We start from the raw sequence: 17,904 nt of genomic DNA on the forward strand, positions 1-17,904 counted from the left end.
AACATCACATCACTAAATATGCATTTAGTGTACGCCATGGTTATGAGTATCTATCTATCTATCTATCTATCTATCTATCTATCTATCTATCTATCTATCTATCTATCTATCTATCTATCTATCTATCTATCTATCTATCTATCTATCTATCTATCTATCTATCTATCTATCTATCTATCTATCTATCTATCTATCTATCTATCTATCTATCTATCTATCTATCTATCTATCTATCTATCTATCTATCTATCTATCTATCTATCTATCTATCTATCTATCTATCTATCTATCTACATACATTCACATATACATACATGATTGGAGTCACAATCGCAAGCGACTGATTGGATTGTAGTGCCGTAATGTCAGTGTCCTAATCCAACCTTTGGTGCACATTTATGAGGATCCTGGATTTCTTATGTTTCAGGCTAACACTGAAATAGTGTATGTGATGGAGAATGGTTTTGCGTTTGTGTGTGCATGTAGTTCTCAGCAGAAAATACATTTTATTTAAATGCATCTCTCATTTATGTTTTCATTGTGAAAGCTTGGGTCAGAAAGAAAAAAGTTGCCATGAATCGTCTAAACTGAAATTACAGTATGTTTTACCTTCTGATAAGGAGTTTTACTGGCCTGCTGTTAATGAAAACAAACAGTGACACACAAACGCTGTAAACAATCGGTTTCTCGTGGAGTCATTTCATTGCTTCAGACGATCAACCAACATCTCTCGTGGAAAACAATGACGTTCATTGTTAATGGGCTTTTTGGAGCCAAGGTATGAACGTTCTCCTCAACATTACATTACAAGAATGGCGCTAACGAAGCTGTACAACAAGACTTGCGAGTGTGCTCCAGCACTTTTATCAATGTACAGTTTAGCGTTTTAGTTGTATTGGGTTCATCTTGTCAGAGTGTCACTCTGATGAAGGCGGAAGAACCCGCCGAAACATGTCATGTAAATAAACCTAAAACAAATTGTTTGATATAGAAGAACCAGTGAAGTAGTTTAGAGTTTTGCTCAGCCTTAAGATGCAAAAGATTAGAATATATTATTTTTGTTTTGTTTATTATGACCTTGCCTCACAATGTAGGTTTGCTTAAGTGTAACAAAACACAAATAATCATTTCAATCCAGATATGATTCCTTAAGGTTGAAGCAAAAGAAAAAGAATAAAAATAGGGATCAGTATTGGAAAAAACACACCTAACTAAAATCAGATCGAAAGTCCAAACATTTTGATCAGACATCCCTAGTCTTTAACAATTCAACACCTCACTCAAACTTGATATCTACGATTGAAGTTTGCATTTCGTGCATTGCAGTGGCAAAGCACGTACTGGCAAATACACACAGCCTGAGCGTCTAAAAGAGCTCTCGTTTCCTTTGGCATCCATTATGGCTCAGGCCTGCTGTCGGAGAGCTTGTATTGCCTGAGGGGAAGTTCCCATTTGAGGGAGCATGTGGCAGAGAGGCTCTAAATCCCCTCTAATGAACCAATATGTAAGAGGGCTAAGCCTCTGGCAGTGTCAGCAAGGAAACACCACTCCTCACCATGGCAAAAAACGAAGGCATTTGCATTTGCTCAGCTCTGTTTATGCTCCTATTTAAATCTGAATGTTAGCTGTGGGATTTCATAGGGGAGAAGGATTTACATGATTTAGACAGTGACGTAAACCCAGGAGGGGGAACAGACAAAGAAGTGGGCTCCTACCTTTGGGTGTGGTGGGAGAAAAGAGCTTCTCTGATCCTACGTCAGACACCTGCAAAAAGAAGAGGCAGTGCTTTAGCAGATTAGTTCACGCAGATGAATCAGTGGCAAACTTCAGTCAACCCTCACTTAGATAATTAGTTTATTCATCAAAACCCTAATCCTGAGTGTTATTCAGTCACAAATATGGTTTAAGTGGTCAGAATTTTCCAAAGAACACTCCCTGTGTACCTGATGGTCCCTGACTTGCTTTTGGTGAGGTAACATTAGGTGGCACTGTTGAGCCACCTGGAAAAAAAGTAATGCTATACCCAGATAGGCAGCTATGCTGCATCATCATGGTTGAAATACAGGAAACTGCTCAAAAATCTTTCGTTCTGCACATGACTGGATATATCCAGTAATTAAATTTTATGCAACAGATCATGCAATCCAATATCAATCACAACATCCCAGACTATCCCACAATCTGTTAGCATATCTTCACAATGCAGTCAGTCAAATGCATGGTGTCAAAAAAAAGCAAAATCATCTATGACTTAATATTCAAAGTGTGAAGACAACATTCCCTTCAAGTTGACATTGAACTACAATGTTTCATAAATGGCCCTGTGCATCAAATAAATTGATTATACAAAATTCACACACACATCTTCCATTGCCAATTTAACAAATAGTCAATAAAAAAAAGATCCCAGCTGATTTTGTGATCATATTCATTGACTCTCTTTACACAAACACTCCTCTAGAATGGCTGCATATGTAAAAGGTAGCATATGTTCCACTCATCGGTTGCAAGTGTCCTCGACTGCTGTGCTTGTATTTTACATACTAGCACAAAGGGAACATATGTAACAAATGAACAATGAATCAGAGTACTAGAGGGACAGACACAGAGAGGGGAAGCAAATAATTTTGTAAACACAGATGGCTGTCCTTGGCATCCCTGTTAGTTTTTCACAAATGTTTTGAGGGTGTCCTCTTCTCTTCAACAATTCCCAATTTCTCCTACACTGTCACTGGTGTTGCGTTTCTCCACAGTGTTTGTCTCTGTATGTGTTTTGTCTCAGTGCTAACCACCACAGTACCCAAAATAAAGCTGTGTGAAAGCAACGCTTTGTTTTGCTCCATCTAACAGGAAATGTTAACAGAGGGCGACAACACAGTTTTCAGTTAAATTACTGCCTTACTTAGTCATATCACAAAGACAGGTTTAAATATTTCCAACTGGAAGAAAAGGGAAACAAAAATAAATGACGATGGCGTCAATGACATTTACAATTTTCAGGATTTGAGGCCGCGTGTCTAAAATTTGACATTCAAACCTGTTTCTCAGTATGGTCAGAGACTACGGAGGGGGAAAAAAAATTGTTAGGCATTGCCTGCTTTCATTCTTCCAGAACCAGGGTGCCAGGTTACAACACAAGCTCTTTGTTAACTTTGGATGACGTTAAACATACCAGTACTGAGGATCAGCACTAAAGTAGCAACTTCAACCCTGAATCATGGACCCGGAGGATCCTGGCAGGAAAAATATGGGCTCAGATTGGAATGAAGGTTGTCAAATGGACAAAGGTTGTCAAATGGACAAAAGGGGCTGGCCAAGAGACTTGCTTTGTCCGTGAGGGTAGGGGAATGCCAGAATTGACAAGAGTTCAAATAAGTGTTTTGACTGCAGCGGCTATCTTGAGAGCACTACAGACATGACAAATAACTGTGACAAAGTTAACTGTACTGTGCATGAGTTTGCAGTTACTTGTTTTTAACTGTAAATAGATTCTAAACAACATCATCAACCACCACTTTGACTTTATTACTTTGCTTTGAACCTGCCAAGACTACATGAGTCAGTTGTACTATAATTCACAATTACAAGGTCGGCTTACAAAAGCGTGTTTAAAAAGGCATGTCAAAACACAGTCTTCATTTGGCCCGCTGCTGTTTTTGGAAATCTCTGCGTGTCAAGTTGATTTTTTTCTCCAAGCTGATAATTGAAGCAGCTTGCGGTTGTGGTGAACAGGGTTAATGTATAACAAATTCTTCTCACTCTCTTTGTTGCCATTAAAAACACAGAGGGTTGGGGTAGATGGCAGATTTTGGTATTAGGAAAAGGAGACATAAATAGTTCAGTTTGGTAGGGATGGTAATTTACCCATTTAAAAGCACTAATGGGAAATATTTAAGCCACATTGCCTGGGAGCCAAAAGTCTTTGGAGTTGGCTGCGGGAAGCCTGACCTTTTTGTAGGCCGTCTGCTATTTAGGCCTGGGGCTTCAGGGGTCTGGCCTCCTCTCTCAAGGGCCGTCAGCAGGCTTCAGCTTTCCTTCCCCGTTCTATTCATTAGCTGTGCTTTATGATTCAGCTTCCTCTGAGCCACACAAGAGCTCCCTGAGGAAAGAGACTGCTGGAGAGGGATGAAGCTGAGGGAGGGGAGCAAAAAAGCAAGAAGGAGGTCATAGGGCCCAGCCGAGGCCCATCTCTCAGCAGCTGTGAAAGCCTCCTGTTTCCTCAGCAGGCGTGAAAGGAAAGAAAAGTGGGGGGGGGGGGGTTGCAGCAGCACGGGATCTGGGCCAGAAAAGCAAGCATAAATGCGCTAACTTGTCTAGGTGCCCCAAGCTGAACTATAGTTCCAAGATTTAGTGATTGCCAAATTACATTGCCGCTTGTTTCTAAAAATCCCCCAACTTCCCAGAATACCTCCGACTTATTGACAGCATAAATGTCTTGATAATAGCAGTTAGCAGAGGTTACATTTTACTAGCCATCTGCTGACAAGAAGAAGCAAGTGTTGGTACGAGTGGAGGGGGCTGGGGGGGACTGGATAACGTGTATTGAAAAACATTGCAAGCTAATCAATTTCGACAATCTGACACATGCCTAATTGCTTTTTGGAAATATTAAACCACTTCCATTCGGCATTATTGCGCAGAGAGCTGACTGAGCCAGGCGAGGCAGACTTTGAGGGAAAGCGGTATAATCACTTGAATGACCTTCAAGGCATGAATTTATGAAAGGCATTGATCAGTTAAGCCTGTGATTTCTCCAAGACAGGAAGGTCAGCAATTACCCAGATTCAATTAACCCCATTTCCTAAACACTGCTGAGAGACTCATTTCTCTCTTCACCAAAACCCCATCTTGCTTTATACTGAGGATTTCCATCTATCTTGCAAGCACAGCTTATATTGGAGCTGTGATTATTACCTCCAAAAGGAAGCCAGTCAGAGTTTGGATAAAAGTAGACTAAATAAAACCAAGCATGTACACCTTTTGCCCTCCCTCTCTACTCAAGACACAATTTTTACTCACAGTCTGGCATAGTTATAGCCACAGCTGGCATGGCAAAACAAAGAAACGCGTTAGGTTTAGCCGTGTTAATGTGACAGTGACCATAGTTTACACTCATTTGACACATAAAGTAAGTCATGTTCACTGATTAACGTGTACCCGTGGAGGTGCCACATTGAGGTCAGGGAAAGGGAGCAATAGTTTGGTCGATATCTGTGTCCCCATTTTAGTGTCTAGTCTTGTATTTGCCAAAATAACCTCCCTCTCTTCTGTTTAATGCACAGAGACATGTTGGAACGAGTGACGTCATGATGTTGACAGGGACGTCACTTTCACCCACCACCTGATATTGAGTAGGTTGCTTGCCTAAGGGTGGAAACCGTCTTTTCTTCCCCACTCGGTGACTTTTGACCGCCATATGAGGGAAAAAGGTCCACTGCATGCCAAGCAAGCCGCCGAGTAAACTCGACAACGCTGCTTCCTCGTTCGGCTTGAGATGTACCCAAAATCCACACGGCCCGGGCAGTAGACAACAGTTGTTCTCCCAATTTTGCAGCGTCTGTCTGGAATGCCGAGTTTGATTACAAGTATATACGAAATACTATCAGTAAAAGTAGGGGAGGTCTTATTCTCTGTGTTCTTGTGGATGTATATCAGTGTTTCAGTAAACACTTATCAGCACCCACTCAGAGCACCCTCTACGACTGTCATCTTTAACCCCAGACATTCACAATTTCTTTTAAGCAATAAACACCCCGTTAGCCCACAGCTCCAGGCCAGCAATGGAAGACACCAAATTAATGATCTCGCTTGCATTTGTCCTCCCCACTGTTCCAGAAAACTGAATGACCTCCCAAGCGGTTGTTTATTATACATTTCAGCAGGTTTTTACATTCCCTGAGAAGGGCAGCAAGCATCGGGCTTACATGCAATTTCAACCCAGCATCAACAATTTCATCACGGTTGCCCGTGTGCCAGAGCAGATGTGGGCTAGCAAGACGGCAACCCCCCAGCAAGTAGGATAGGATGTACAACATAAAGAGCAAAAAGACAAGAATCTCCCACGCAACTGTCAGCCAATGGATACTCGCCTCAAGTGTAGAATCATTAAGATGATAATGAATTCCATAGTGATCATGGACAATACACTGGTTTCCCTCTGCACACATAAACGTCTTTACGCTTAGCTAAAGGTGGCATTTTTACAGCCACCTATTATAGTGTGTGCAGAACAGCAGAGCAGACAAATAGTCTTCGCTTTTGCCCTAGCAACAGACTGGGTAAAATGAATGGTGTGAAAGAAGCTGGTAGTCAGGGGGCAGGGGCTTGAGGTTTTTTTTTTTTTGTAAAATACTACACATCCTCTTGCTCACCTTCTTCTCTCCCCGGGCCTTGCAGTAGTTGCTAGCACTTATCAAGGTTGCCTGTCGGTTTTGTATACAAATTAGCGGTCTATCAGGGGAACACAAATGCCTGTTTCATCTCGCTGCGGTGGACAGAGATGGTCACAAACCAAAACTGCAGAAGGCTTACAGCCAGCACTAACCAGATAAGAAATGAAGGAACTAGGACAAAATCTATTACACTGAAGTGGAGGCGAAATTATATGCAAGCGTGTCTGCATGCACACACATTTTATTGTATGCTGTACAGTACTGAAAAACGTGAAATTAGGAGACACAAACCTCTACATACTAATTTAATTTGTTCCGGGACCTACTTCATATGCTGAAATAGTCGTATGTTGGATCAAATATTCCCATATGCATAAACTTAAATTCGTTTAATTCGTTCCACAGCCAAAAAAACAACGATAACTCCTTCATAAATACTGCTGATAATTACGGAGAGCAATTAAACAAATTACATCAGAGAAAAAAATTACAAAGAAATAATCAATAAAAAGTTTTTTATTGTCACTGTATCTTAGAGGCGCTGAGAGGTTTGACTGTGTTAACATGAAAAGCTGACTTTTTGTTTTTCCTGCTACATAGTACTATTGGACTATAGTAGGTTAAAGCTGTGCGATACCTGAGATTTTGGTATTGATAAACACCAAGTGAATACCGGCACCTTTAAATATCATGGTTTGTGCAAATTGAACTTTCTCTTCTTTCTTGAGTTCTTAACCATACGTGCCATAATATCTTCAATGTTGTTTTAAGTTGCAATGTGGAACGTTGTAGTAATCTGGATATTTGGATCGATCTGCACAGCCCTAGTGTAGGATCTTACATTATTGACATTTCAGTTTTACGCTGGTCAGTATTGTTACTAGTTCTTCTATATCAAACAATTTGTTTTAGGTTTATTTACCTGACATGTTTCGGCGGAAGGCGGAAGAACCCGCCGAAACATGTCAGGTAAATAAACCTAAAACAAATTGTTTGATATAGAAGAACCAGTGAAGTAATTGAAAAGGAAAAACAAGATGAACCTAGTACAAGTAGTAACTTACGTATTTGTACGTTCATTGCAAAAAAATAGAAAATCTCAAGTAGGACAACAACAATTTGTAATTTCTCATGAACATAATGAAGATTTATTTTTATTTATATACTGATTTGACATTGTCAGTAGTTCTCCAACACTCTTAATTGAGTCATCGGGTTGACTAACCCAATCTGAACCCTACCCTCAGTTGCTAACAACTAAAGTTGGCAAGATTTTAAGGCCAGCAAGCTCCCACTGTCCTGTGAAGTGAACCTGATCATGTTAGTATCAGTAAAGCCAAAACAGCTGCTAAGGGCTCTCATTTAGTCGCAGAATGCGATGGAGCACAGACTAAATTGCATAAAAGTCATCTCTACCACCGTGACTCCTGATCAGAATCAGCTTTATTGATTCATTTAAGTCAATTAATCCAACACTAGAGCCAAAGCCAGACTATAAAACCCTTTTTATTTTCTTTTTTATATATGTCGAGTGGAGAACTCGAGTGTTAAAACAATCTTAGTATTACATGAAAATGTATACAAGCTATAACGCAGCAAAACAAGTGCCATGTTGACTTGTAACTATCAGGCAGTTTCAGGCAATTGGAAGTCCTTCCCGGAAATGGAAAAAATATACATTATATAAAGTTTATCAAAGACCACAACTTATATATTTTTATCGGTATTGCGCCTCTTGGCATACCTGAGTTCTCTGTGGAATGTGTGTGTCTTTTCTTTCTAATATCATAAATATGTGCAAGCAATGATAAGAACCACAAGATATCTCCCTAGGGAATCAAGGAGCCGTCTGGCATCATTCTCAGGCTCTGGAAAAAATAAAACGTGATAGCTTGACTGGCTTGCCAGTCCAGGTTTCTCAGCAGCTGAGATAGCAGATAGCGCATCACTGGTCCTGACTGGCTGGTAAAACAGCTACACAACCAAATCACGGCTCAATTGGGGCAGCTGCAGGGAGCTCAGATTGCACAGGTCACACTGTCCTAATATCCAAATTATCCAATTGCTGTAAAACCTTTACTCTCAGTGTCAGTGCGGTTGACAGACAAGCCTTTTTGGGTGGTTATTGTCTGAGAAGCAGGATAACAATACGGGGAAAATGATTTACAAAGCCAGCTTTCTTTGGTGCACTCACAGTGGAGCCAGTGTTGTTGCTCCGGAGAGGATTACGGAGGAGATAATATTTCCAGTCGGAGCCATAGCCACAGTAGAGTTGCCTTTTAACAGAGAGATACACATCATTCTGACTCGCCCACTGTGACATAATCACCCTGCGGAGAGCTGCAGGCAAGCTTGGTAGGCAAACCACCTCTCACTACAGCTTGTTAAGAGAAAGGTGTCTTTAAGCAGCGCTCAATAGAAACTCTCAACTCTTTTTCTCCCACTCCATGTGAAAAATGTCGAGGTGAGTCATCGACCACCTTGGGCGATGTAAGTTACATTTTCCTTTTCTTCTCTTTTTTTAAGATCACTCTGCACTTTTGACTTGGATGAATTTGCCATCAGGGCAAACAAAACAAACTCAGCGGGATGTTAAATAATGCAGGGATAAAAAGCGGTGACCCTTTCCCTTACCTCAGCCCACACACAGTCAAATTGCCTACAGTACAACAGCGCAAAAAGAAAGGCAAAGCCAGCGTTGCATAGAATTGTGCCACGTACCGCAAATAGAGTTTTCTCGGCTGGGCATGGACATCTCGAATGAGAGGAAAATAGTTAGGTGGAAATAGATCCTTCCTGTACCATGCCGGCAATTTGAGCGATATGACTCACCTCCTCTATAACATAAATACTATAAAAATGATACCAGGCAGCACAACATTGATTTAATGTCCGAGACTCGCCTCTCCCAACACTGTGCACACACACATCTGATCTCTCAACTTGGCTCACGAGTGAGGTTACAGTTAGCTAGTGCAGTGTGAAACTGTTGATGCTGGTTTAGAGCCATCGTCTCTCTTTAACCACAAGAGCAGCTGGAATGAATCTTTGGGGATTTAGGAATTCTCCTGCTCATATGTCAGTTGCGAGCATGAACCTCCGCCAAGCAGGAGGATCAATACAGCCACTTGTCCTGTGGGGGAATGAAGGGAGGGCAGGGAGTGCAAGTGGGGGAGTGGAAAACTGGAAATGGGGCAGGATAAGACTGGCATCCAAAGCCAAATGTCCCCCTGCGCCCCCAAAGGGACATGATGCATCAGGCTAGCACAAACAAACAAATTAGTATGTACTATATAAAGGAGACTGAAACCTCCAAAGCCTCGGGGTCATGTTCGAAAGGGATGTGGCACGTTAAGTGGAAGTTACTTTTGATGTATACATCAGGCTTCAGGTTTCTGGTGAGTGTAATCCAAGCTGCTCCCTGCAGGGTTGAACTGAACTTCCATTGCAGAGCCAGTCTCTACTAGAAATACCTTCACTGCTCAGTTGCCTATCCAAGGGTCCATTTTCAGTTGAAGCACCTCTTTTATATTGACTGGAATTCCTTTACATTTAGAAGCCGATGAGGAAATTGGCAGAGCGCAGTCATGATTTTGCATCTAGGACTAACTGAGTGGAGTGTGCTGAGAACTTTCTTCTTCAGATGAATCCAGCAAAAACTTGCTTCCCACTAACCCAACAAACGTAATGTACGGCTTTGGACTTTATACTTAATTCTCAGCAACACCCAGACTACAACAATACTGTAACAATTACCATACTTTAATGGCTTTCAATTACAAAAATATTTACTTTATATTTTAAATGCGCAAGTGCAAAGACATGCTTGATGGACTCTGTAGGACTCAGGTATAGTGATATGAACAGACATTCAAACTTGGGGATAATGTTTCTACCAGACACGATTAAACAGTGACCTACTTTTACTGAATTTGCATGTAAAAATAAAATGTTGTACGCTGCCATTGGCTGGCGACCAGTTCAGGGTGTACTTCGCTTACCACCCAAAGACTGCTTGGATAGGCTCCAGCACGCCCGCGACCCTCGTGAGGGTATGCGGTTTGGAAGATGAATGAATATGTTGTACGCTTACTCGGAGGTCCCTTTACTTTATCAATACAGCGCAAACCCACCGATTGTGTCATCACAACCATGTTGCACCAGTACAAGAATTTCTAAACACTTAGGAGGGAAGGACAAGTAACATTGCAACATGGCAAGGACAACAAGGGAATGTTTCCGTCCTTGCCAAAAGTATGCAGAGCATCAATTGCTTATTATATTGAGATTAAATTATAATGAAGTTAGTGAATGCAACTTTGTCTTACACACAACTCATTGAATTATGCAAGTGAAAGAAAAAACATCAACAAGCAAAGGATATTCCCTGGAGCAATTATACGCTTTTTGAGGGCTTGTCTGTGTTGGCAAGAATGAATATCTTAGCACTTTGTTATTGTTTGCAGTATCTGCATATGAGCACACTAAGTGAACAAAAAGGATGTCAAGCCACATACAGTACTGAGGAGAGTTGTTTCCTGTTCTGGTTTGCCTGTTCCAGTGAAGTTACCGAAGTGTGTATGCATAATGCATTGCATGAGATTTTAATTGAGTGAGGGGGAAATCATAGTTAAACTCTTAATTGCCACTGTTCAGCAAAACAAACCAGTCCTCTGTTAATAAAGCACCCTCAAAAATGACAATTACAAGCTGCGTAGTCTGTTTGCATTGTTTCACATGCTCTCGCAAAGTGTATTTGAGCCAGGCAGGAAAATGGTTTTAATTACCTCTAATGTGAAAAATCAAGCTTGTTTTTGTATAGTGATTCTACGGCAGGGCTCCAACTTAATTCTAATGTCTGCACATTGAGGTATAGTCAGCATAGCTCAGATAGTTCCTGTCTATATTTGAATAAGAGTTGTGCAAACATTTGAAGTCAAGGCAGCAGCTTGTGTGCTCAAGAAGCCTTTTCTCATATTTAAGAGAATCCTTGGATTAGTAGTTGTTTTAGGCCCCAGGGCCTCAAGTCTGTAGAGCATGTGACTCATTTAGAACAGAGAGAAGCAGTGTGTTTGCATTTTATATCTTCCAGTGTTAAAGAAGCATATGGAAGGATGAAGGAAGTCTTTGAAAACATACGGTAGTTCCACATGATAAGAGTGACCGTTCCAGCCAAAAGGACTATGTAGACTCATTTTCCACTGGAAAGTGAATTTCCTGTTTCCACACCTTGTATGTGAGAAGACATCTCATGAACAAACATATTGCAATTGTAGAGTAGGACGGTGAAGGGGGTTAACTCTACTTATACCTTACTCAAAGAGTTCTTGTTTTTCCATGAGTCAATGAGCGATTATATCTGCAAGATGATTTTCCAGCTCCATTTAGGACTTTAGCTATAAGTGTTTTATTCACACGCTTGGGTGGATTCCAGCATATCGTGAACTTGTGTGGCATTCACCCCAACCCACCCATTTGCATTAACTGGAAACAGTATGCTTTGCTCCAGACCTAACATGACTAAGTATTCAGATCTCTGGCCATGCTGTCAACCGGGATGACAGAAGCCTGGTGGGACGCCAGTGTCAGGCAGCAGACGTAGTACAATCCAGCTAGTCTCATACATATTAAGGGTGGAATGATTTTCGAGAAGCGTCAAAAGCGTTAAGTTCGACAGTTTCAGTTCGGTTCGTCTGCGTTCTGTTTGGTCCGCTCGGATATCTCTTGTAAAAAGGATGACATAGGATTACAACTTGCTAAAAATGTTCATGACTGAGGTGTTTTGATAATCACAGATACTTGGTTTAACCTGTGTATTATGGTAGTATGGCACTGACTTTGTAAAGCAGTAGTTGCAAACTGTTTGACGTTTTCCTGTATTAGTAGACATCCTGTATTAGACTTCCTGTATTCAGACTTAAAAGAAAGCTTTTGTGGGAATGAAGGAAAGCCGAGGAAAGAAGCAGAAAACTCATTTCATGAAAATGCCCATGTAAGCACAAATGACAAGTGTTGTTTAGGGTCATCGCTGCTTGGGGCTTGAGAGGGTAAAACTAATGCATCTTCTGTATGATGTTTTTCAGCAACATGGCTGGGTGAAATGGGGATGTGTCTGATTTGTGTCATAGTCAAGAGTGAGAGCAGCCCAATTATATACCCTGCGCCTCCAGAAGCGTCCACCCCCCACCCGTAGAGGAAGGCATATGCTATCTCTCCTTACTGACAGCCCTGGAGAGCCTTGGTCCAATTCTCTGGTATACGTAGCAGAGCTTTACTACCCACCTATTCATTTGACTTTACTCGGCGTTGCAGCACATGGACATTTTTCACATTGTTACCATCACATCATCCTAATTTCCCTGTACAGTCAATGAATTGCGGTTGATGATGGCAGCCAAGCTCTTGAATGTGATTTGAGGGACTGTCTCGTCACAGTCAGCACATCCGAGGTTAGCAGAAATTTAACAAGTTCCCTGGGCTCTTTACAGTGATGGAGCAAGACATGGCCTGCAGACACCCCTGGGCATGTCACTGTCACTGACACTAGGTGGGCCAGAGAGAGAAGCAAACAAGGCTCAAAACTCCAAGACCCAAGGAGTGACACTGACCCATAAGGTTCTTTTTCCTCAAACCCCTACCTAATAATGTGGCATATCCACATGATGATGTCTCTGCCTGATAGATATAGCCAAACCTGCAAGGATAAAAATGGCCAAATAAATGCCATGGAACGCATCAAGCATAATCACAAAGAAGCAAAAACAACTGAATGCTTAATTTATGTACTTCCCACATTTAATTTGGCAACTCAAATGCTGCCTACTTGAATTACTGGCAGTGGCTTCGTACGGCTTGGTCAGTTCTTCCCAAATTACTGTAAATGTTGCACAAATAGACCAACATACTGTTCATGTAGTAGCTTCAAGTTGTGCTTTACTATATTCAAGCATGGTCATGATATTCTATTTCTAAAGTGTTCATAAACTACATTTCGTCACATATATCTCAGATTCTGTATTGCACACACAGCATTCATTTTCTTGTGTTGGATATCATCAATGATTTTGTCCTGCTATTCTGCAAAGTAATTGAGGCTATGTTTGGCCACTGGAGAGAAGTTGAATAAGGCCTGAGCGAGGTTCTCTATGAATCACCCGCATAGTCGTGCACCACTCGCAGAGTCTCTTTTGACTCGCCGCTGTTGCCACAGTGCTAAATTGCACAGCTGTTCGACAATCTGTGGCGGTGTTAATTACCCAAATGTGAGCAGCGGCTCTTGAGTTCCTCACTAACGAAGGGGACTGCTTTCCAGCGAGAGCGCCGTATGTTTGGTATGTAGGCCCATTTCCACCTAACGCTCCCCAGGCAGCATACGGACCATCACACACATCCGCATCCTGGAAAAGATGCATCTAATTAAAGCCCCTGACTCAAATCTGCTTACGAAGGGGGGAAATAACACGAGAGCCAGATTAAAAGCCGATGAAGGAGGTAGGGTAGGATGGAAGGCTTTAATGTGCCGCGGGTGAAAGAGCTTAGAAGGAAATATGAGACCTCTCAATAGTAAGATCCCAGGCAAGGCTGGAAAGAAACGCTGAACGTGAGACGATCCGTCAGCGTTTGTCAGTGTGATCCTTTAGGTCTTTCAAAGCCTTCAAGCAGGTCGGTTTCTGGAAAAGTGGCTTCTTAGTTCTCTGGCTTGTAGTACATCACTTTTCCACTACTGCTGGATGTGATTCTATCCAAAAGCGATTCAAGCTAAATTGAAAACAAACCATGATGTGTAACTTTGCTTAATGATTTGCAGCAGCTCCAGAGAAGAGTGCCTTTTATCCCTCTAACAGTACAACGTAAACGGCAATGAGGCCTCTCCAGTGAGACACTGTAAACTGTTAATGCACTCCATTACGCAGTACATCACCCCACTTCTTGCATGCAATGCTGAAAACAAAGATGTTAAGAACTCCCCTCATGAATCATACTTGATGGCTAAAAGCCTCGCTGCTGCGCACCACCCACCTCCGCTTACACATGAACAACACAGCCTGAAGTAGCTCTGGGAGATTATATAATGAATGCATGAAGCTTGGTGTCACCGGGCCTTGTACGGTGCACAAAACGATGGGGCAATTAGGCCCACATGACACCTCGGGATGGCGTGATGAAGGACTCCCGGGCTTGTCTCCTCCGCCTCTGTTCCTCTATCATTAAGGTCTGAGCAGACACATCTGGCTAATGGCACGTCTGGGGTTCCTACTCAAACACTGTGCCATGCCGTGCACATTTAATTACGCCTCATAAAGGTAACAAAAGACATGGGCCGCTCCTGGGGAAGCACCGTTTGGAAATCGGAAGGGGAGACAGCAACAAGACAAAGGCAAGGAGCCGGACAGCTGCCGGGTTTACAGGTTGACCTCTGCAAGAAGCTTCAAAAGAGGCCAAATTTGTCTACACATGTCCTTGAGACCGGGCCCGATGAGCAAGAAGCAGCTCTGTACTTGAGAATCAAAGGACCTCGAGTTGTCTTCTATTATACCGCAAAGGGCCTACAGCCGTTAATGGTGAACAGCAGAAGTGCTGGCAGGATAAAAGGCATAGCTGTTTTCAAGCAAGTACCAGATTTATCAGCTTCTTTGAAGAAAAGAGGGACTTTGTTACGGGGACAGCAACAACAACGACAACAACAGCAGCACAGGAAAAGGATTGTTAAGTTGCCTGGCGGAGCGACTTGCTCCGCTTCCTCTGCCCCGCAAAGCAGCCAATGCAGAGAGCTCATCACACTCAGCCAAGAGCATGAAACACACATTACCCACCGACTGAGTGAGAGGCTGACCTATGACATCAGTAGCACCTGGAGGTATTCAAAAGACCTTGGATGGTTGACATTTTCAGCTGAGGGAAAATTAAGAAAAAACACGAGCCTATGGGGACGATGCACATGTTTAGGAAATACCAATGCACGAGTAGAGATGACAGACGAAAGAACTGTGTTTCATTGTCACAGTATGGCCCATTGTCTGACAATTTGGGGGCTGCCAAATGCCGCAGAAAATATCGCTGGTCACTTCCATTTGGACCATCACATGCTGTCTGGCGCAGTTAATAACACAGTCAGGTTGGAGGGAACTGTCGTGCAATATAAAAAGTGAGGGTGGGGGAAAAAGAAAGTATTTTGTTTCGCCAACACCTCCATTTCCCTTTACAGCTGCTTGCCTTGAGCATCTCTTTGCGTTATTTATAACCTTAAATGTTAAAAACAGAGACGTCTCTGCAGTGTGCGTTAAAAGAAAGCCTGCCAAATGCTTCCTCCTCTCCTTTTGGGTGTAGGGGGAGTGTTTTATGGCAAGTCCCTTGTCAGGCCTGAGATGTAGATCCAAGTGCCACAGGGACGAACATAAATTCTCCATCTCCCGCTGTGGACTACAAAATGGTGGAGCTCAGGGAGTGTCCTTGAAGTATCACATCACTTGCTTGGTGTCATCTGTTATATAGTAATGACATGTCCTCTGAAGAATCCACGTCTCTCGTGGCCCATTAAAGTCTTTCTGAATGACAAAACGACTGGCCTCCCTGTCAGATGATTGTGTGAAAAAAGTATAAATAACAAACTTATAGAGTTAATGGTTTGTTCTAGTTTTAGGAACAATCTGCTCCAACCAACAACTTAAAGTTGAATGTAAAGCGCATTATGAATGGTTGGATCAGAATCAAATTGAAGTCAAGTGAAGAAGCCAATCTAGTGTGAGAAACAATGTGAAGATGTTCCAGTAGCCTACTCCTGGCCCCAAAAGACCTGCAGAATGTTAGGAGTGTTGTTTTTCAGTTCACAAGCACAACCCCCCTTTCATAATTCTTGAAGCCTCTCTCAAAGGGCAGCTTAAGTCTCAGCGTTTAAGCCAATTTGGATAAGCTCCACATTTTAAACAGGTCCAATTGGGATTTACAATATATTTGAGCTGTCACAACCTATGCAAAGTTTGAACGACATTTTTTACTAAATACACTTTGTTTTAATGTATTTTATCATGACTGTAATCCTTGTGGCTCATAAGTGCAGTGTTTTTTTAACCTCCCTTGTTTATTCCTGGCTTGCAGTCACGCACAAAATAAATCTCCATTTTTTCCTCTATCTGGTAACCAGACTTGAGGTGGCACAAGGTATTAGTCTCATGATGCTGGGTTTGTCATGTCTTTCCCCAGCTGTGATCTGCCCCAACTCTTCCCTTACAAATAGCTGGAGGATTTTTCACCCTCTTATCACATTTGCCAAGCAGGCCTGTTTCTTATCAGCTTTTCCCTACAGATAAATGGGTTTTTGAAGACGGGAATAAGAGAGGTTTTTGCAAACTAATTCCAGAGTCCCATCTGTGAAAGATTACAGATAGGTGCTGGAAGGCAGAGAAATATATAAATCTTTTAATATGTAGGTGCTAGGAGTATCAGGTTAATGAATATTTTAGTGTAACAATGTCATTTCCTCGTAATGCCTAAGAGCTAACAGGTAATAAGAAGTGTAAATGGAGTGAGAACATTACATATGTGGTGACTTTTGTTATTGACCACATTGGTTACACTTCCTCTTTTACGCAGGCCCGCATGATCGAAGTTGACATCTACAACATAACTAGCTAGTGAAACTCTAGAAGTCATTCTTTATGCATGGAAAATGACATCTGGAAACGATAATTCAGAATTAAAAAATGAAATCAAAGTTTAACAGAGTACAATAGAAATGTTTTTAACTGAAAAAAAAAAATCACGTAGCAAATACATTTTTTAAAGTAATAGCGCCATTCACACAAAATAAAAACCTATAACACAAATGGTGGGTGTTCAATGAAATGCATGTATTAAAATATTTCAATTCCGGGATGGCTCAAAAACAAGCAATTTTGTCAGTGGACCAAAACCATGCTCTTTTAATATTAAAATTCCATATGCTTATATGGGTAGATAAAAAGCTGATATAATGCAATATAATATAATATAATATAATATAATATAATATAATATAATATAATATAATATAATATAATATAATATAATATAATATAATATAATATAATATAATATAATATATGCCAAAACCTGCATGACTGAAGGCAAATATGAGCATTTAAAAAAGTAACCCTATGAGGCTGTGATTCACAAATAAACCAGTGTCTATGGTTTGCATTTTAGTTGTACAACGCATCATTATAATCTGCATTATATGACGAAGTTTGATGATGGTTTAAAATATAACACAATAAGTAATGGAACTGTTAAAGTGATGGTAAAAACCGAGGAGAAACAAAAACGCACAAAGCGTTTTTTTTTTTTTTAAATGTCATTTTACGCAAACGGTAAGTTGCAACTTGTTTACATGTCCTTGATGTACGGCCAAGAGTGCTGAGGGTGAATTAAAAGAATTGATTTTAAAAAACAGGAACGGAACAGGAAAATTATTTATTTATTAAAAAAAAAAAAAACAGGAGAGTGAAGATCCCGTAAGTAATTTTTGGGAGTATAT

At 41.3% G+C, this 17,904-nt stretch overlaps 1 protein-coding gene across 10 annotated transcripts in view; it reads right to left on the reverse strand.

Moving 5' to 3' along the window:
* The window catches only part of fbrsl1 (fibrosin-like 1), a 232,041-nt gene that overhangs the window by 30,423 nt on the left and 183,714 nt on the right, over positions 1-17,904 (reverse strand). For all 10 annotated transcript variants that reach the window (XM_061277971.1, XM_061277970.1, XM_061277969.1 and 7 more), the window contains one exon: positions 1,716-1,764. In XM_061277971.1, coding sequence (XP_061133955.1) covers positions 1,716-1,764 — 49 coding nt within the window. The remainder of the gene's footprint in view (positions 1-1,715; positions 1,765-17,904) is intronic.

This window comes from Syngnathus typhle, linkage group LG5 (genome assembly GCF_033458585.1).
Source record: "Syngnathus typhle isolate RoL2023-S1 ecotype Sweden linkage group LG5, RoL_Styp_1.0, whole genome shotgun sequence".
In the NCBI taxonomy this organism is placed as follows: Eukaryota; Metazoa; Chordata; class Actinopteri; order Syngnathiformes; family Syngnathidae; genus Syngnathus; species Syngnathus typhle.